This window comes from Vigna umbellata, chromosome 1, assembly GCF_029865625.1.
Source record: "Vigna umbellata cultivar VRB3 chromosome 1, Vumbellata_1.0, whole genome shotgun sequence".
NCBI classification, from domain to species: Eukaryota; Viridiplantae; Streptophyta; class Magnoliopsida; order Fabales; family Fabaceae; genus Vigna; species Vigna umbellata.
Window position 1 is genome coordinate 34711348 of NC_142165.1, and position 22325 is coordinate 34733672.

At 32.8% G+C, this 22325-nt stretch overlaps 1 protein-coding gene across 3 annotated transcripts; it reads right to left on the minus strand.

Annotated features, from left to right (window-relative positions):
- Positions 1-1409: 1409 nt before the first annotated feature.
- SULTR1;3 (sulfate transporter 1;3) lies at positions 1410-9002 on the minus strand. 3 transcript variants are annotated; one of them, XM_047300089.2, is made up of 16 exons: positions 8676-9002; positions 8516-8571; positions 7077-7207; positions 6438-6797; positions 6253-6301; positions 5946-6153; positions 5660-5834; positions 5486-5551; positions 5277-5390; positions 4970-5086; positions 4756-4882; positions 3180-3466; positions 2905-3095; positions 2442-2527; positions 2267-2343; positions 1410-2179 (listed from the first exon to the last, which is right to left on the minus strand). In XM_047300089.2, the coding sequence occupies exons 4-16, from the start codon at positions 6771-6773 to the stop codon at positions 2036-2038; spliced, it is 1977 nt and encodes a 658-aa protein (XP_047156045.1). In that variant the 5' UTR covers positions 6774-6797; positions 7077-7207; positions 8516-8571; positions 8676-9002; the 3' UTR covers positions 1410-2035. The 3 variants fall into 3 exon arrangements, with proteins under 3 accessions (XP_047156045.1, XP_047156046.1, XP_087959033.1); XM_047300090.2 differs by lacking the exons at positions 8516-8571; positions 8676-9002 and adding an exon at positions 7322-7443; XM_088102907.1 differs by lacking the exons at positions 8516-8571; positions 8676-9002 and having other exon boundaries at positions 7077-7304.
- Positions 9003-22325: the final 13323 nt, after the last annotated feature.

The window sequence follows — 22325 nt, forward strand, 5'->3', positions numbered from 1 at the left end:
TATTCCAACGTCGTAGAACAATGGGCCTAGGGGATAACCCAGCTCTAATTCAATCCCAACCCATTTCATGGGGTTTTGGGGGCTAGGGGCTTGAAGCCCCTAAGATGTGTGTAAAAAAAAGTAGGCTAATTTTAAAAAGAGGCTAGGACTGGCCTTAATGACAACTCTAGTCACAACCCATGCTTACCTCCCTTGTATCCGTCTATGGTGATTGAGTATCTCTTGAAAAGGGCCTCCTTTCTTTGATATGTATATTTTATCTTGGTGTTGTATTTTCATGTCCATTTAATTTTGTATATTTGATTAAATAGGTTAGAATTTAAATTCTTTAAAGGGTTAAATATGTTTTTGATCCCTTAACTTTTAGTGAAAATTGGAATTAGTCCCTCTTCAAAACTTTGGACTAATTTAGTCCCCAAACTTTAAAAATGTGTGAATTTAGTCCTTTTAACCAAATTTTGTTAACTTTATTTGATGTTTCAAACGCATTTCTCAATTAACATTGAAGCAAAAATGTGTCAAATGGTATAAACAACTCAAATGCTATCATGAAACGCACTTGAAATATCAAATAAACCTAACAAAATTTAGTTCAAAGGACTAAATTCACACATTTTTAAAGTTTGGGAACTAAATTAGGCCAAAGTTTTGAAGAGAGACTAATTTCAAATTTCACTAAAACTTAAGGGATAAAAACATATTTAACCCTTTCTTTTAATATAGTTGGATATTACAAACTCGGAGAATTTCTCGGAGTTATAAGATTAGCTATGGTAAAGTTGAAAAAGGTGGAAAAGACTATGGATTCAATTTATAGGATCATTTTTAAAAAAATTTAAATTTACATGTAATATTAAAATGGAAGTTGGTGTAATATTTTAAAGTTTGTAACAAAATTAGCATGAGTCTAATCTGAAAAATGTTGAAGTGTAGTTTAGCGCAATTTACTTTATATAATTTATAGGTTCTTGAAGTCCATTTTAAAAAAATGAATTAAACATAATTTTTGTTTTTAAATTATTGTAAGAAATTGTTCTTCTCCAACAAATAATATATAAAATATTTTTCAATTAACAAATAAAGTTTCATATGTTAAAAATATAACTTTGATATTGTTTTGTTAAAAATGATATTTTACATAATTTTCATAAGTTTAAAAATAAAATAATTTATAATTTAATTTATAAAAATAACTTTTCATGATAGTTTGAAAAGAAAAAACCTATTTAACCCTAACAAAAATTCTTAACTCTTTTTGGTGCGTGTCATGAAGCTTTTTAACAGATATATTAATGTTCACATCCTAAAAAGTATGTTTGCATTATGAATGTGGCTCATTTTGCGACCTTGTTCGACATAGAAAAGATAAAATCATCACATCGAATCTACCTGTCACTGAAAAAAGAAAAGAAAAGTAATGTACCTGCTTCATTAATCTTGTCAATCCAAACCTCACTGCTACAAGAATTACAATCACAAAATGGAAGAAAAAGAGCAAATTTGGAAGAGGCAATGGCAAGTTTCCCTTGTGAAGGTGTAATTGTCATTCAGCACATGTAATGGAAAATAAGAGCATTTCCAAGGTATCACACTGGAGCTTATAATACAATAAAAGAAACTTTATATAGATTCCAGTGAAAATCCAGTGCTGAGTTAATGCTGGTTGTAGTGCAAAACAAGCGCACCTTTATACGAATCTTTCTTATTTTCACTTAGAGCAATGATAAACATACATCTTGATTTTGTTTACACAAATTATACACATTTTATAAACTTATCATTTTTGTTCTTTCTGTAAGTATATTAAGTGTTGATGTAGCTTTCTGGTGAACATGAATAATTTTTCTTTCCCTATAGGGACCCCAAAAGCACTAACTAGCACAAATTTACGGGCAATTTGTAACGACTTTTTGTAGTGACCATCTCTTGAAAAGCTAACTCGGCTGAAAGCCAGAGGTTGATCTCTACCATCCCCCACTTCATTTCTTCGCCTCATTTCCCTAACGATGGCAAAACCACATTTTCAAAGTGTTCTTCAAGGGTCCTCAGCCAACTTTGGAGAACAGTATGCAACAGCCTCTGCAACAGTGAGGAAGATTTTGTCTTCACCAAGCAAAGCAGCAAAGTTTGATGTGTGGAGCTTGTCTATTACTATTGGCCCAGGGTTTGCCAGAACAAGCTGCTCAAAGTGGTGCTTTCTTTGGTAAGATATTTGCCACATGATATCATTTAGAATTCTTACAGTATTTGGTTTGATGATTAATACCTGAACATCTCTTTTCTGAAGACTTCTAAATAATTCTTCAAGTGCATGGATGCCGCTTGTGTCTATGTCAGTGACAGCTGCAATGGACACACTTTAAGAACAACGATATGAAATTTTGTGCTTACTATAGGAAAATGGGACAAGAAGAAAGGGAAAAAAAAAAATTGACACTCACGTGACATCTCAACTATCAAAAATTGGATTCTTGTTTGGTAGTCTACTTTCACTTGTTCTTCCTCATCCATCAGCCATCTTAATATCCTGCATGAGATAATTAGTCAATGATTGGCATAAGAAATACGTTTCAAAATTACCAAAACAAGGAAATAGGTTGTGAGTGAAGTTATCATTTTAGAGTAATATTGTAAATGGGAAGAGAGAAACAATTTAGTTCAGTAGAATAGTTCGATATTTGATATTGATTGTGTTATTTTCCTGGTACATCATTGAAACTTCATACAACATGTAGCATATCTAGTATCCCTGATATTTTCAGAACAATATAACAATTCTGTGATCACTTTAGATTATTGAGACAAAAATTCAGTAGTGAAAAACTGTATCTGATGGATATAAATGCATGGATAACAGATGTAGACAGTTATAGCTTGGAAAGTACAAAGAAGGAACAATTTTACCTTTCTTTAACATAGTTGGAGTTGGAAAAATATATTGCAGAATCAACTCTGATGATGAGTACACCAGGAACCCTTGTGGCTTCAGGGTATTGTTGGATGTTTCTATAGACCGTAGTCCTAGGGATCTTCCCCAGAATTGCAGTTCGTGGCCTAGTAACTTGTAATAGGATCTTTGCAAAGGATATAGAGACCTACCACAACAACATCTAAATTAATATTACCTACCAGAAACACATCAACATTATGCAGCATGGGATAACTGTCTTAGTACTTACTGCAATTAAAAGTCCTATCTCAACTGAGGCAAAAACAACCCCAAAAAATGCTCCCATGCAAGCAACAAAGTCAAATTTATCAATCTTCCATATCAAAATCGCTGCTTTATAGTCCACAAGGTTGATGACAGCAGAAATAATTATTGTAGCAAGAATGGCATTTGGAGTGTATTCGAAAAGAGGTGTGAGGAATTCCAAGGTTAAGAACACAACAACAGACATGACGATATTAGATACTGCAGTTTCGCAGCCAGCCATGTAGTTTACTGCTGACCGAGAGAAAGAACCTGTAGATAGCAAGAGATTAGTTTTCAACCTATGAAAAATTAGCACAGAATTCATGATTGATTATGAAACATACTACCATAAAATTTTTAGAGTAAATATCACTTTATTCCCTGGACTTTCTCCTTTCTTCAAATAACCCTACCATCCTTTTCTCTTGGGTGTAGTTACTTAACCCTTACAACCTTGTTTTATAATGAAAATAATTAATTTTTCAGATAACTTTTAACATTAACACAGCAGTTCATGTTACACAACTTCTTTAGGCTGCATTCGAACGAGGAATTTTGAAATTTCAGAGATTTTTTAAGTGTTTGAAATCTGAATTACTTTTTCTTCAAATTTCCTTCAATTTTTATATATTTTGTTGAATAAATCAATTTAAATTTATTAAATTTAACATTCTTAGTTTGTATGACATTTAATTTCTACAAAATGAAAAACTAATTTTAAATATATACTTGAGTGATTGAAATTTTAATAATAAACTTTATGAAAATAAATATTAGTCAATTTTTAAATTTTTTTCTAGTTAAAATTTATAATGTTTAATAATTTAAAAGTACAAATTTTGACCCTTTTTAGTTCGATGGACATTAAGAAGACTGATGTGTACTAAGAAAAAGAAAGAAGTAAAGAGAGAAAATATAGGGGAAGAGAGGACTGATTCAGAGAAAAAAAAAAAGAGAAAAGAAATATTATGGGAAATGAAAAGAGAGTAAAAGGTGAGAGTATTTCAAATTCTTACTTTGTTTATTTGAAGGTATTATTTAACATTTTACAATTTTAAGTAATCAAAACTTTCATAAATTTCTACAACCTCAAATTTTTCTTAAACTTTTTGGTCCAAACAACATATTTCACAACAAAACATATTAAATTCTTTCAAAAAAAGAAAAGTTCTCTCATACAAGTACCTTCTCAACCTATCCCATAAAAAGTTGTTACTTTTTTACACATCAGCCTCTTGAAAAACTAAACCTTTGAAAGGGGGTTAGGATGAGAAAAGTGTTGAACTACCATTGAAGTAAACCGAAAAGCTAGTTATCCAGTTATACCAAATTTGAAGTGGGCTAACCGATAGCAAGAAACAATGGGGATATTTTGGAATAAGTAAAACACATGGGCATAAAGTGTAATTTTCCAAATAATGATAACTTCTCTTCTCCCTTTTTCATCATTTTTATTATGAATTATAGCTTATATCAGCTAAAAGAAAAGCATTATAATTTCTTTCATTAGCTGTGACCGCATGTATGTTTCTTACAGCAAAGAATATATTTGAACTAACCGGTTGCCACATAACAGGAAGTGAATGAACCAACAACATTCATAGCACCTAATGCCACCATTTCTTTGTTTCCATCCAGTTGATAGTCCTTCATGGAAGCAAATGTTCTTCCAATTGCTGTAGCTTCCTGATGATAACCAAAATGAAAGAGTTCATAACAACACATAAAAAGTAAATGGAAAAATATTCTTCATATGAGGATAATTTTGCTTACAGTCAATGCTATCATGCCAGCCACGATGCCAATTCTGAAACCTTTCCCAAGGTAATCACCAGTGAAATAAATTTCCTTCACAGATGAAGGATTGATGCCACTCTTTATGTGTTTTACCTTCACACATCAATAGAAAAGAAAAAGCTTTACCACTATCGCAATTAGTTAGTCCTACCAACTTAGTACGGTTTTCAATCAGCATTTGGGAAGAAAAAAGCATTATTATCTTAGTTTTCATTTAATCATATGACTACAGTTACAATCTGCTATATTTGGCATGAGAAAGGTAATAAATATATATACTTACAATTGCAACACCATGCTTGTCTGCACGTGTTAAGTATACAAAAAGAGTAGAGAGAATAACAGATATCAACGGTGCAATTGCTGGCACCCAGAAGAATCTCGTGTTCTTCTTTCCCTGATCCACGTATCATCATAAAATAATGAGAAAATAATTTACAATCTTCATAATCTGTTTTGGGAATATATAACCAGGTGAATTAGTGAGCTTACAATATACTTGGCAAACAGAAGAAAAGCCAGAAAAACAGCTCCAATTACTATAGTTTGCCAATTCCACTGCATTATGATAGATAGTGATCAGTTTTAGTGTTACATGCATCTTCAGAATAAAACTTCAGTACTAACTTTTGTGTGCAGGTCTAGAGAGGAAAAGAGAAAGCATACACCATGATGGGCTGATGACAGAACTGAGTACATCACAGAGATAACATCAGTTTTCTTTGTGAACTTCTGAATCCCAAGGAAGCCCTTAAGCTGTTGAAGGGCAATTGTGATGGCAGCTCCCCCCATAAAGCCAACAATTGCAGCATGAGATAGGAAATCAATCAAAAATCCTAATCTGATCAAAAGATCCACCAACACCAAGATGAATTAATAATAGAGCATTTCATTTGGATGATGGTAGCACTAGCACATGTACAAACATCATGTTAGGAAGAAAGTGTCATACCTTAAAACCCCAAGTGTTGCTTGAGTAATCCCCGCAAAGAAAGTGGCAGTAAAAGCAAGTCTTCGATAGTCTATTGGGTTAGCAATAGGATCAATCTCACTCTGAAGTAATGTCCCCAGCAAGAGAGAAACCACTGCCACTGGTCCTATTGCAATGTCACGAGAACTACCCATGACAGCATAAATCAGTGGTGGAACAAAGCTGGAGTCTGTAAGAGATATAAGAAAAGAAACAAAATCACAATCCAATATCCAAAGAACGGTAAACACATAGGGGAGTTGAGCTGTTAATGAGAGATGAGTCTTACATAATCCATACTCTGGATCTAAATTTGCAAGCTTTGCATATCCAATGTCCTGTTTTTCAAAGAAAATATTACAATCCAAAATCTTCAGAATAGACTAAGAAGTAGGAATTATAATGCTTTATACTATGATATATAATTCTATTGTACTTTAAACGCTAAGAATGACCATTTTATGGAAAATTCACCTGAGGAATGCAGAGACTTGCAATAGTTAGACCAGCAATAAGATCCCCTCTAAATTTTGCGAGATTATAGGTTCTCCCCCAACTAAGTATGGGGAATATGGCTTCAATGCCAAGGATCAGCTTCCGGGACTTAGTTTGATCCTTGAAGGACCGTAGTGGATCATCTGCGAAAAATGTTTCTTTTACAGTGGATTGGAATTCCCTGAAAAGGTTTTGCCGCGGAGGAATTCCAACCTTGTGGACATATGGTTCCTGACCATGTGAAGATGACAAACTTCTCACATGTGTCTCTTTAGTTTCAAGATTTTCATCAGCTGAACCACCCATTGAGGACATCAGCAATGACTTTCAGCTGTAACACTGGGAGAAAATTTTATATCTGAGTAATGGAACAGTTTAACTGCAGCATTGAATCACAACAAACATATAATGTTCATGTTAAATTCAAGACAGCCTCCTACAAGGATACACCCTTCAATTCTAGTAGATTTTGCTTCAGAAGCATACCATGATGCTTGCAGCTCCAGTGTTCAACCCAAAAGAATATAAGACACATGAGGTCCTCTGGGATTTGAGATGTACACTTATGATAAAGTGGCCACACTAACTGAGCAATAACTAAATAAAATGTTAACCAACCTGATTAAAGGGAGAGGACGCAGAGAGAATGGTGAAGTTGACTGGTTGAATAGTTAAAGACTTCTTGAACAGAAATACTGCCGTGAAGCTAGTTCGGATTATATTTGTTCAAGTCAAAAGCTAAAGTCAAGCTGAAACAGAAAACGTACCACAATAAGGTGTGAACCAGAATCAAATGCACGTCAGTGTTATGCATGATTAAGAAAAAGAAAATAAACAACAACAGAAGAATATTAAATTCCAACCAGACAATCCATGAATGTTAATTCAGTTTCGCATGTAACAATCACTAGTTTGTTTCGTAAGAAGAATGGAGGAGAAGAAATATATAGTATGAGAAGGTATAACTAGCAGCTACTACAAATTAGTATAATATTATTAAATTATGACAACTTGCAATGGCTGGTGCTTACTTAAAAACCAACGATTCCAAAAAGTAAAAATAGAAAGTTGAAATGTGGTTCGTAACAACTAGGTATAGAATAGAAGCCTTTATGTTGGTTTCTATGTCAAACATTAATATTGATTTAATCACAACGAAAGCGTGGGGTATATTAGGACAACAGCATGTGGGATATAAACTAAAAGAATCTGACAAATCAGTTTGGAATTGAGGAAGTTGATGGTGAAATTTATCATGAGAGATAGGTGTGATTGTGAATCTTCAAATTTAACTTATTTTTAAATATAAAACCTTTATCAACCAAAAACTAAATGAGTCGTGTGACTCAATTAACAACACCAGCTGAGTCAGTGGGAAGGACTTAAGTTGAAAGACGCAAGGAATTTTACTGTAAATCTCTTTCAGAAATTTCACATTAAGATCATATTATATTATATAAGTGAAATAAAGTTGAGTTAAACATAAACCTGTCTTCAACTAAGAAGGAGATACCTCAAAATTCCACCCCTAAAAGATTAAGCTCTAATTACCATGAGAAAAAACCAAAAGGTCACTGTACATACAAAATAAGTTAACCAAAGACACATTAAATTTTATATTTTGTCTATGGACACATGATTATCAAATGCCTTCTGTTACTGTTAAGTAATAAAGGTTATGCTTTCAAATGTCATTCTGGAGAGAGAATAAAAAGGAATCAAATTCTTAAACCTTAATGAAGTTCCAGAACACCATTGGAAATAAAAAGATGGCAAGCAGAATCATGTTTGACCGTTCAACAGAATCAGCACAATCTACCATCCAATATAATAATATGAAGTAAGATACACAATCCTTAACGTGGCGCCACAACATTAAACTTTTAGTCTTCACTTTGTGTAAGCACATACACACAATGGAGAGGAATTGGACACCTCCTTCAATGAGAACAAGACAGAACCAAAACATGACCTTTTTTCAAACCCTCAAGAGCCACTAAGTGTCTATTCAAAAATCATAACGAGTTTGAAGAATAAAGTCCAACTCAAAAACTAACCTCTCTTTCTAAACTTCTCACGCAAGCCATTGAAAGTGGAGGATCCCAATCTCACCCTGTCACAATTTCGTCGAAGCACAAAGTAAAACAAAACAGAAAAGTGACGAAAAGGGAAAAAGATATATATTTATATGTATCTCTACACATAAAGAGAGAGTACCCGGAAACAGTTATAGCTTGGTTTTCAATTCTCCACAATCGATGGTTCTCGTGTGTCTTCACCAAAAGACTCGATTTTATTTTTGAAACTTTGAAAACCGTCAACGAAAAGTGGCACTCAAATTAAAGAAACCGCGTAGCCAAATTCCTGTCCAGGTTCTATGAACATTATCTCGTTAAAGGATTTTCCATTTTGTTCTCCAGCCAGGCCGTGTTTGGTTGCGAAAATTAAAAAAACGAAAGGAGAAAAAGGGTGAACGAAATGTGACATGTCTTTAAGAGGAAAAATAAATTGAGGTTTGAATAGCTGGTTCTTTTCATGCATAAAACAGAGGAAATCTGAAAACGTTTTTGATGTTTTAATGTTTATTAATGTCTAACGTAGGTGAAGTAGAAACCGATGTAGAGTTCAGAGTTAGAGGCACACACTTGTTTGTAGGCTGTGGGCGTAACCATTATTGAAAAGTCAAAAGTGCAAAAGACTTTTCATTTGTTTTGCGTACGTTTGGTGATGCTTCTTTGGGTTTCGCGGGTGGCCCTACACGTGCAACGCTATAGGAAAATGCTGAATGAAGCCGCTTTCACGATCACATTCGTTGTGCTTCCACTTTGCAAGGAGATACCAGTTGTTTCTCTTTTTTTTCTACGTAAAGTAGTAAAGTACAATGGTTTTATTTATATCTTTCTATATAGGGATAGCCTTTATGAACTCATATATAATGTCATAAACAAGGATTCGAATCGACTTATATTGGGATCTCGTGCATTAATTTTGCAATAATTCTTATCAACTTTCCGAGATGAAATGTTGAGACCTTTGATTGTATTAAGATAGTACCATTAATAGTTCAAAATTTAATCTTAAAGTTTGGTGAATTAATAGAATATATATATATATATATATATATATATTATTCTTTAAATATGATTATTAAATAATATATAATTTTAAGGTGTATTAAAATAAATCTATAATTGAGTAGGGACGGTAAAATGGACTAGTCTGATTTATCTTGACTTATTATATATGGATAATTGCGTATAGAAATTGTAATTATATATGATGACTATGTTCAATGATTGTATATGTTATAGTTAGTTTATCCTTATTTGTTTGTGCTATGATTGTATAACTCGTGTTATACATGAATAGATAATGTTATAAATGTAGTTGAAAATGCATAGGGATAATGAGAGACATGCTGAGAAAAACATTCGGGATTGTTTTGTTAAAAATAAATTTGTATAAGAAAACTATGTTGTTTAAGACTTGTAAATTTAAATTCGAACTTATGTTAAGTCGTGAAGAGTATGTTGTTTAAGGTTTGTAAGTTTGAAACCGTTGTTGAATCGAAATAAATTTTTTATTATGGAGATCAAATATTAAATTTAAATTTTGTTTTACTACTTGTAATACCCTAAAGAAATTTTGGATGTTACAGAATACTTGTTGTAGTACGTAGCACAATTTTGGTCTACAAGATTCGAAGAACAAGGTGTAAGGGTTGAGAGATCAAAGCCTCCAAGAGAGTAAATGGACAAGTTTCAATGTAGTGTTAGGCCTACCTAGGTGTATGAGAAAGAGTTTTATTATTCATAAAAGTGCATGTTTGAGTAAGTTTTGTTTGGTTGGGAGAGTGCAGGTGCCACAAAGTGTTGTGGACAAAAGGCCAAGTGCATTGAACAAAGGAAGGGTATTTATCCATGGTGCTCTTGAGAGCACAACGAATGCTTACAAGAAACAATTCCAAATAGATTTGGTAGGGTTTCTCCTGGCAAGGTCAATGGAGATGAAGAGAAAAAGGGCCCATGTTCTTAGTTTCCTTGGCCAGAACTTCATTGGACCCTACAGACCAAGGTGGGGTAGGCCTTCTTTTTGGGACCCACTTTTAGGATTCTTGGGATGATCTTGTCCCATGTAATCAATGAATTATAGATTATAACCATACCTACTTGATAAGATGTATTGAGTACTTCGAACAATGTCTACTTACTCAAACAAATCACACGACAAATCTCATTTACCAATTTAGCACTAAAGATATAATTAAGGACATTTTCACATTATACTTTTTGACAACATCTTTCATTTTTATTTAGATTGTTGTATTCGAATTTTTATTTTCTAAATAGTCTAGGAAACTGTGTGTGGTTTTCATTTGCAATGTGGAATTGGAATCAGTTAAGAAGAGATTGAATATAATCCAATCACACACCTAAATTGTTTCAACTAAAAGAGGATTCAAGGACTAAAATGATTTTATCAATCTAGAACCAAGCATAAATAATTTGTTAAACATAACTAGTATTGAAACCAGACATACACATTATTGATGTGAGAACTTGTTATTTTTATCAGAAGTCTTGATTTAGTAAGTTAAATTCTTGATTTCGGGGGTTGGTTAGTTAAGAAAAACGAGATAATTTTAACATTCGAGTTTATGCAACAAACACGCAATACTTCAAGGAGGCGTTTGAAGCAAATGGCTCATTCACCATAGACAAGCTTGAGGTATTCAAAAGAGGAAGCTCTAGAAAAGGGAAATAAATTCAAAATACCCTATGCTTCTCTCTTTTTATAGATTGGAAGCATATACAAATCAAATACTAACACACCAATGTACATATTATTTGACCAGTTAGAACCTTAATTAAATTTAAGGTGGGTGACTAATTTAGATTCTTGACCAAGTTTTAGATTTTTATCCATTATTCATGCACTCCAAATCTTAGGACCATACTTTACAAAATTATAGCATACTCACACCACTTAGTAAAGTCACAATTCACATTAAACAAACTAAAGAAAGAAACTAATACACTATCATCCACTAAAATCCTTCTCTAATGGATGCAAAATGAGAGTCTAAGAACACTAGCACTCTTTTAACATGTTCACAACACGAGCCCTCCCATAGAGTTGGCATTTCATAAAACACTTCATATACAACTATCATGTTGTTAAATACATAAACTGAACTAAAATAACCAGCGTCCCATAACATTGACAACATTCAACATTCAAATAGCAGAAGCAATCACAAAATTAACAAACAAATTGGATTCAAATTTCATTGCAAAATGGTTAACTAATTAACACTAACATGATACTTTACACAAAAGAAGATGACTTAATCGTTGAAGCCCAATGTTGCACCAACCTCCCACCTTACTCAATGCACCAAGGAGCCCTTCCTCACGACTCTGTCATGTCCTCACGCCAACATCCATGAACCACAAAGCCTCCACGACCCACGAAATCGTTGTACCTCTATGATTGAACTTTAGTGAAGCCTCCTTACCCACCATGTTACTATTGAACAAGAATGGAGACAGGCGAAACCCACATCGACAATGAATGAATAAGGGTTTCGTGAGAAAGTGATGAGATTAGGAGAAAACACCAACAATGGAGAAGGTTTTGTGCAAGGGTTTCGTGCTATAGTAGTAAGATTGGGGACGATAGAAAGAATAAGGGTTTGGTGCGAAATGAAATCGAGAGAGGAAAAATCATAATTTTGTCCTCATTTCATCAAAGACTTTACCAACGATCCATATTCGTCAATAACGATAAAATAACAAATCGTCGATAATTCTGTCGATAATCACCATTTACCGACGGATTTGACAGTTATTATCCGATAATTAAAACTTTTATTATAATAAATTAAGGAATAAAATACATATTTAACTTTAATTTTAAATAACATATTTAAATAATATATGAAACTGAAAAATTCTAACAGTTTATTTATTTATTTTCACTTTATAGTTACTTTATTGAGATAATATTAGTGATTGAAATTTAAGAATATCTCAAACTACAAAATACAAGTGATTTGTTATGTGGTTATTTAAGAATAATTAAGAATATCTCAATTTTTATCAATTTAATTTCAGAGTAATATTTTTATTGTAAGATAAGATTATGAAGATTTTATTATTTTATATTATTATGAATTCACACAATTTCCGCCAATCCAATTTTATCTCCTCTTATCAAAATGTAAACAACAAATATAATAAACATTTCTAATTTTATACAGTATTTATTGAGCGGTAAGTGATATTGTGAGGAAATATTTTCATTATCAAATAGCCGAATATTTATGAAGGCAAGAGTCATTCCCATACTTGCAGCAATAATTTCGCACCGCGTTGGAAACAGCAATTTGCAATTATCAACAACCCTATTGAAATAATTGTACAATTTGATTTTGGACTCTTCAGTGTAGCGATATACCTGCAATCGGTTCAGATACAGGATATAATTGCAAAGCAACAGCCTCAGACCTTAGGTTCAGAAACAATTGAAAGAACATTATGTAGCTGTAGCAGCAGCAAGGGTTACAGTATTTTCAACCGAAAGACTTAAATCCTATAAAATTAAATACATTTGTATAAGGTTCTTGACCGAGAGCATTAAATGTCATGACATTAAATATATTTGTACAACATCCAAAACAAATATTTGTATTTTATCAGTACACTGATCAGGGCATAAGTTAAGTCATTGCTAAAGCTAGATAATAACTAAATGGTATTAGTTGAAGTTGTTAAATTAATTTTTTAAATTATAATTTTTCTTTTAAATTATTTGTTAAAGTTTAAAACTAATTAACCATGTTGCAAAAAATTGTATAACTAATAAGTTAATGAAATATAAGTACTTGTACAATTTTATTCTTTAGCAAAATAAAAGTAATTTTTTATTTATTAAAATACTGTACAACCTCTAGTAACCTTTTTACTCAAACATAATTATATGATTTATGTATTTAAAAATAAACGCCATATACAATTTTTAATCATTCTAATAAAATTATTGTTTTAATTATTTTATTTTAATGTAATAAAAATAACATCATATAACTATTAAAAAGACACATCACACCTCTAATATTTAACATATAACTCATATATATATATATATATATATATATATATATATATATATATATATATATATATATATATATATATATTACAATAATATCAAATATAATTATAATAAAAAAATATATGTACATGTTTCCACTAAAAAAATATATGACAAGGAAGGATGATCGATCTTCGATCAATTCAATCGAAATATTTGGTGTCCACCATGGGTCGAATGATATCTCCATTAAACCACGAAGAACCAGACGTGCACTCAGTCTCGTCATTGCTACTTCGGGCAATACCAGGTTTTGCAACAAGAAAAAAAATTTCATAATAAATTCTAAAGGCATGTCTTTTGTTTTTATAACTTTCAGGAAGGTTCAATCCCTTACTGCGTCCTCAGTTGGACCACCAACGTTCAACCTTGTCAGGTTCCAAAATGACTCTTCATTATAAAAGAAGATTATAAAATATTAAATATTGTGTTTAACCCATATATATTTTTATGAGTACAAATATCCTACACAGGAAGGTTCAATCTCTTACCACTTGGTCAGTTGGACCACCAAAGTTCAACCTAGGTTCTAATGACTTTTCATTATAAAAATAGTTCAATCTTATCAGGTTCTAATGACTTCTCATTATAAAAATAAAATATTGAATAATTTATTTAACACATATTTTGGTGAGTAAAAATAACCTGCACATGAAGGTTTAATCCCTTACCGCTTGGTCGATTGGACCACCAACATTCAACCTTATCAGGTTATAATAGCTTCTCATTATAAAAATAAAATATTGAATATTTTATTTAACGCATATTTTTGTGAGTAAAAATATCCTGCACATGAATGTTCAATCCCTTACCACTTGGTCAGTTGGACCACCAAAGTTCAACCTTGTCAGGTTCTAATGGCGTCTCATTATAAAGTTCCAAAGAGAACTCGTACACTCAACCTAGGAAATAGTTCCAAAGAGAAATCCTAGCGTTTCCTGCTTAATCTAGGGAACCGTTTCGAAGAGAACTCCTAGAGTCTGTCATTCGGTGCAGAGAGGAATGAAGACTTAAAACGCATCGAAAATAGACTCTCTAAATACAACGTGAGCAACCTCTCTTAAAGCTCATAATAATCCCTGCGAATCTCTTTCAATAAAGAGCTTGCTTGGGCTTAAGGGACTTATGTACTATATGAAATATATCGATCAGAGTTAACGATCATTTATGGGCGGTTAACATGTATTAATGGTTTGATTGTCGTATAAAAAATGAATATACGACATTATTGCCATATCAAATATGAATATACGGTATTAATGGTTAATCAATGGGCTTGGTTGCCACAAGTCCTATAAATATATGATTGATGTCCATGCAAAATAACCTTGATATATCGTAATAAAATAAAAGCCTCTTTGAAAAAGATATCTGACTTGAGTGTCAGAGTGTCTTCTACAAGTCAGCAACCTTTCGGAGTGGATTGCATTCTCGAAAAGGATTGGACGATCGAAAGAGAGCAGAGCAAGGAAAGACGACCAACCCTCGACCAATTCAACCGAAACAATACACAAAGAACCTATACAACTAAAATATATTATTACACTAATTCAAAATCATAATAAATTTCTAAAAAAAAAAACATAAGCATGACCAGATCATCCTTACACTACATACTTTTATCCTACACTAGATCCACTACTTCTTCCTCATGTGCTCACACCATTAAGGTGATCACTGCAAACAAATAGAACATAGACAACCAAACACATAAGAAAGGGTAAGCTAATGTGCAAAAAGAGCAATCATATAATAGGTATAGAGATATTCACACAAGTAAATCATTGATATCAACAATCCTTGCACATATGCTTATTCATACTAGACTCGACCATTCAGATACATGTATTGATATCATAATTTCGCAAGTTATGCACTTGTGGTAGCCTCTACTGCTCTGTAGAGCCATTGCCAATTAATGGGTTTCATCCAACCACACAGAAGGTTAATCTATTAACATCTTGGACCATGGTAAAGGCCCTAGACTAGGACCCCGTGCTCCTCTCACCACATACCCCACCCTTCTCTACTTGATTCTATGGTTAGTTTAGTGACAAGATAACTCTTAATACGAAATCCATATATCAATACATACACTACCGAAATCACCACAAGAAACTTCTCCTTGAAATTTCTTCCACAACATTTACCAGACATATTCACAACAATGTTTTCGATCCATAAGAACATCATAATACATCTTAAACATACAGAAAAACCATGGTAAATCAATCTCAAACAAGTCAAAGCATAAGAAAATTTTAACATATACATTGCCGCTTAGAGGTGGCGCTCAATGCCAAACCTTTCGTAAAAGATGGCGCTTAGCGATAATCCTGGCGCTTAGCGATAATCCTAGCGCTTAGCGATAATCCTAGCACTTAGCGACAGTCTTAGCGCTCAGCGGTACCTTTTTACTGCTCAACATCTTGGAACTAAAATTTCTCTAGACTTGTAGTGGAAAATGTCATGGTGCCCTACTATCGCTTAACACCAAAACATTCACATTTTTCTACGCTCACGGTACAAGACTAGCACTCAACAATCTAAAACTAAAGTGCTCTCAGACCTATGCAATAAACTGGCACTCAAGGTAGCTTGCCACCGCTCAATGCTATATCATATATCAACAAATGAAAATCTTGCGATTTATGAAAGTGGAACCTGTTCAGATGGTCAAATTGATATTTCCTCCTTAGTACTTGAGTCAAAAACAAATTTTAATGTTACGGCAATATCAATTGATCAGGTCCTCATTTCCCAAGTCAACTCTACTCAACCAATAAATTCAAAAAAGTAACATTTAGAATAAACCAACATTAGCAAATCAAACATTATTATACAACTTAAAAATGAAAATTACAAATCTCAAAACATCTATAACTTTAATGCAATTAGCTTCCATTACCTAAAGGACAGATCAATAAGTCAAAAACCCTCAAAACACCTTTAGACGCACATGAAGCTTTATCTGTTCCTACGAACAACACAAATACAATAATGACACACCATTAAGATCACTAATCAGTAGAAAATCTTATAAAAGAGTCAAACACCACATGTAAATCAAGATGGTCTACATACAAACGAAGAACAAAAAAACCGAAGAAAATGACATAAACCAACTTATTCTATTGGAAAAACTAAATAAATAAAAGTGGAGAGTTTGTCTCAATAATCAATCTACAGCCTCTATATTCAAATAGATGAATTGACAGTTAGAAACTCAAGATAGAAATTAGATAGCTCTAGAGAAAAAAAAAAATTTAAAAATATTATAATTTTAAGATAGTGAAAATTATTTATAAAAATTCTATTTACTCTTTAAACTTTTATTATTAAAATAATTAAATCTCATTATTTCAAACATACTAGTTCTAAAACACAATATTTTAAACTCTTACCATAAAAATACTAAATATATAAGTATATTTTGGTTTTTTCATTATCTTATTATTATGTAATAATATTATTAATTATTATTATTAATTTTAGAATTATCAGTATTTCTACTTATATATATATATATATATATATATATATATATATATATATAAAATGAATTCACATATAGATCAACTAATTATATTAAATTTTCGTGATTACCTAATATTTTTCTTGAAATTTCCTCGTTATTAAATTGACAAAATAAAAACTATATCTGATAATGATTTATTACGTTCAAATACTTTAGGAAAATAATATTAAAAAAATTAGAAATAGTTAAAATTTATTATATTTCAAAAGAACTACTTTGATTCATGAAAACGCAGGTAATATACACAATCTTGTTATTTTATTTTATTAATAGTATTATAATATTATTATCGTTAGTTTCATCAACAGAACCATTATTTTTATTGTCACGTAGTACTAGGACTCCGAGAGAATATTTAAAATATAAAACATTACTCTAGAATAATAAAACAAAATATATATATATATATATATATATATATATATATATATATATATATATTGTCATAAGTATATTTAAATGAATTTTGAAAAATATTATAATTTTTGTTAATGATGATTTCTATTGAGCTCCTTAACATTGAACCCAAAATTCAGATAGTTCAAATTTCTTTCACAAAAAATTTAATCAAGAAATTCTCAAATCTACTCACACTAGTACAAAAATCGCATACAACGTTGAAATTTTGGGCTTTTAACGGCAAAATCGCGAACGATGTCATATCAGGAGAAGTTAAATTGAGGTCGAATTTAAAAAATTCGACGTAAATTAACGTCGAATCTTTTCAATATACGACGTTAACGTTAATGTTAATGTCGAATTTTGTTAATATTCGACGTTAATCAATTTTTTTAATTAATATTGATCCTTGTTTACAACTCTATGAAATCTGAAAAGCAGAAAAACAACAAATTTCAGTTTTTGATATTTTATAAAGCATGAACTATGAACGTGTAGTGTAGTATCAACAACAAAGTTCAATCAAACAACAATAAATAAGTTCAACCAAACAACAACAACAAACAAGTTCAACAAAAAAACAACAGACAAGTTCAACACGCAAGTTCTTCAAAACGAAAAACGAAAACTAACCTTCTTCAAAAGGTGGGTTCATCGGAATAAAGTTTCGTCACCAGTGAGAGAGAAAGTAGAGTGTGCCTATGAAGGACAAGAGCACGCAAATAATCGGTTAAAAAAAAAAATCATACATAAAGTAGTTAATTAACATGCATTTGTATCAAATGAAAAAAACATTACATGTGATGCTCGTCAAACTTCGTTCGAGAAAAATTTGAGAAGAGAAGGGGTATCGCGCCCTAAGATAAAGTGAATGAATTTTCAATCTTCCGCTCAAATTTTTATTGAATTCACTAACCTTTTAACGTCGAATTTAAAGGGCATTCGACGTTTTATATTCTTTTACGTCGAATTACAATTCTAAATGATGTTTAATAATTGCATTTATTTACAAAAATGTCACCGCTCATTTTTAACGTTGGTTATTCAGTAGTTGGACGTTGAACGTGTGACGTTATACGTTGTTTTTGTACTAGTGTCAATCAGCAAATCATAGAAGCAACCGACTCATATCAACATGACTCATTTTTTTCCTTAATTTCATTATCATCCCAATTACTGATTCAAACTCTCAAATTCATTGCAAATATTTATTAAAAAAAAACAAAATGGGGGAACAAATCAAATTGTTTCCCACACCCTCACACTTAAACTATGCATTGTCCTCAATGTATGCCTTATATAGAATGCAAAGGGAAAGTAGAAAGGTACTTACCTCCTTCATGGTGAAATGAGTGTTGGAGTGGTCAAATTCATCCCACCCATCGTTTTGTTCAGCATGTCTTGATTTTCATTGAATGTCCACACACGATGGCCATTAACTTTGAAGATTCTGTCAGAAGATTCTTCCTTGATTTCCACTGCTGCATAGGAAAATACTTGGGTTACAATGAATGAGCCTTCCCATTTGGAGCGCAATTTACCACTCATAGGCCCTACCCTAGACTTGTACAATAACACCTTTTGACCTATGTTGAAATCCTTTTTGGTCACAAGCTTTTGGTCATGGAATTTCTTGGTTTTCTCTTTGTAGAACTTCGAGTTTTCATAAGTTGTGAGCCTAATCTCCTTTAGTTCTTGCAATTGGAGCTTTCGCTCTTTCCTTGCTCCATCCATGTCCAAGTTACAAGCTTTCATAGCCCAATAGGCTCGATGTTGAATCTCCACAGGTAGATGGCAAGCCTTTCCCAAAACAACCCTGAAAGGTGACATGCCTATTAGTACTTTGAAGGTCATCCGATGTGCCCAAAGTGCATCATCCAATCTTGCAGCCCAATCCTTCCTATTTGGCTTCACTAGCTTTAGCAATATCTTCTTGATCTCTCTATTAGAGACCTTAGCTTATCCATTAGTTTGGGGGTGATATGGTGTAGCAATGTGATGCGTCACCCCATACTTTTTCAACATATTCTCTAACAGCTTATTGCAAAAGTGGGTCCCCTAATCACTAATAATGGCTCGTGGTATTCCGAACCTACAGAAAATGTTAGACCTGACAAAACTCATAACAACTCAAGCATCATTAGTCCTTGTAGCTATGGCTTTCACCCACTTGGAAACATAGTCTACAACAAGTAAAATATAAGTAAATCCAGAAGAGGAAGGAAAAGGACCCATGAAATCAATACCCCAAATATCAAATACCTCACAATATAGTATGGGTTGTTGAGGCATCTCTTCCCTTCTGGTGATGGATCTGGCTGCCTTCTAACATTGCTTACAATTTTCATATATCCCCCATGCATCTCTAAAGATGGTAGGCCAATATAATCCACAATTCAACACCTTCCTTCCTGTCCTTTGTGTGTCATAATGTCCTCCAAAAGGTGATGAATGACAAAATTCAAGCATAGAAGGTATCTCTATGTCAGGAACACACCTCCTTATGACTTGGTCACTACCAATGCACCATAAGAATGATTCATCACATACATAATACTTCGCCTCACTTTTCAATTTGGCCTTCTCAAATTTGGAGAAAGATGGAGGAATAGGTGAAACGGCCAAATAATTAACAATGTCAGCAAACCAACGTTCATGATACATACCTTTTACAATAGTCAATGCTAGTAGGATTTCATCAGGAAAATCATCCTGAATAGGAATTTCATCATCTTATTTTTCAATCCTACTAAGATGGTCTGCTACTAGATTATGAGCTCCACTTCTGTCTTGAATCTCAATGTCAAACTCTCTGAGCAGTAGCATCCATCTGATCAACCTTGGTTTGGAATCTGCTTTCTTTAGAAGGAATTTCAATGCAACATGATCTGTATAAACAATTACCTTGGATCCAAGTATGTACAATCTAAATTTATCTAAGGCAAATACAACAGCTAGTAATTCCTTCTCAATTGTGGTATAATTTGCCTGTGCAGTATCCAATGTCAAATCAGGTGGTTGAATGATAGGAGTCTTTTCAAGGAATCAAAAATGGCTTTGCACCTCTCTCCAAAGTCAAATGGTATGTCCTTCTGAGGTAAGTTAGAGACAAGATTAACTATCTTGCTAAAGTCCTGTATAAACCTCCTATAAAACCCTACATGTCCCAGAAAAGATCTAACCTCTCGTACAAAAGAGGGGTAAGGTAATTGTGAAATGACATCAATTTTAGCAAGATCTATAGATATATCATTCTTGGAAAACAACGTGACCCAAAACTATACCTTGTTCCACCCTAAAATGATACTTTTCAAAATTCAAAACAAGGTTAGTTTCTTCACATCTCTGCAAAACTCTTACAAGATTAGGTAAACAATTATCAAAAGATGAACCATACACACTGAAATCATCCATAAAAACCTCAATACAATGCTCCAATAAGTCTGTAAAAATACTTAGCATACATCGCTGAAACGTACCAGGAGCATTGCAAAGGGAAAATGACATCTTCCGATAAACATATGTACCAAAAGGAAAAGTGAAGGTAGTCTTATGTTGGTCCTCCAGGGCTATACAGATTTGAAAATACCCAGAGAATCTATCTAGAAAACAATAATGTGACTTACTTGCCAAACGGTCTAGCATCTGATTCATGAATGACAAAGGAAAGTGGTCCTTTCGAGTGACTTGGTTCAATCTCTTATAGTCAATACAAACCCTCCAACTAGTCTGAATACGAGTAGGAATCAACTCATCCTTCTCGTTCTTTACCACTATGATTCCAAATTTCTTGGGAACCACATGTATAGGGCTTACCCAAGTGTTATCAGAAATGGGATATATAATACCTGCTTGTAGCAACTTGGTGACCTCTTTCTTCACAACCTCCACCAATTGAGGATTAAGTCTTCTTTGAGGTTGTCTCACTAGTTTAACATCCTCCTCCAAAAGTATTTTGTGCATACAAAAAGAAGGGCTAATACCAGGAATATCTGCCAAAGTCTAGCCTATTGCTTTCTTGTGATCTCTAAGAAACTGTAACAGTTGTTTTTCCTACTCATCAATAAGTAGTGAAAATATAATAATAGGGAGTTTCCCATCCTTCTCAAGATAAGCATATTTTAAATGGGATGGTAAAGGTTTCAACTCTAAAATGGGTGGTTGTACCACAAATGGCAACATTTTACTGCCTAAGGTAATCTCAGTCACCTCAACATCACACTCGGACGCCACAGAGGTATCATCTATTAACATTGTGTCCTCAATATCACATGCTTTGCAATTTTCTTCGTCGTCCATAGTTAGGTACGACATATTTGAAAAAAAAAATCCAAAGATGGAGAAAAAGTTAAAAAAACGTCTAGAAACTAAAAGAAAAATTGTTTACAACATCACTTAATACATCAATACAAAACAGAGAATGCTCTTCCATTGGGTGCTTCATGGCTTCCAATACGTTAAAATGCATCTTCTCGTCTCCTATCTCCATGGTCAATGTTCCTGCATGCACATCTATCTTGGTTCGTGTTGTCATCATGAAAGGTCTTCCCAAGATAATAATTGATGACTTGAGTCCTTCCTCATCCTTCATATCCAAGATGTAGAAATCTGCAGGAAAAATTAACTTGTCTACTCGGACAAGGATGTCCTCAAGCACACCTGCAAGGTTAACTATGCTACGGTTGGCCAGTTGAATGACCACACCAGTAGTCTTAAGAGGTCCTAGAGATAGAGAAATAAACACTGATAAAGGCATTACATTTATAGAAGCTCCT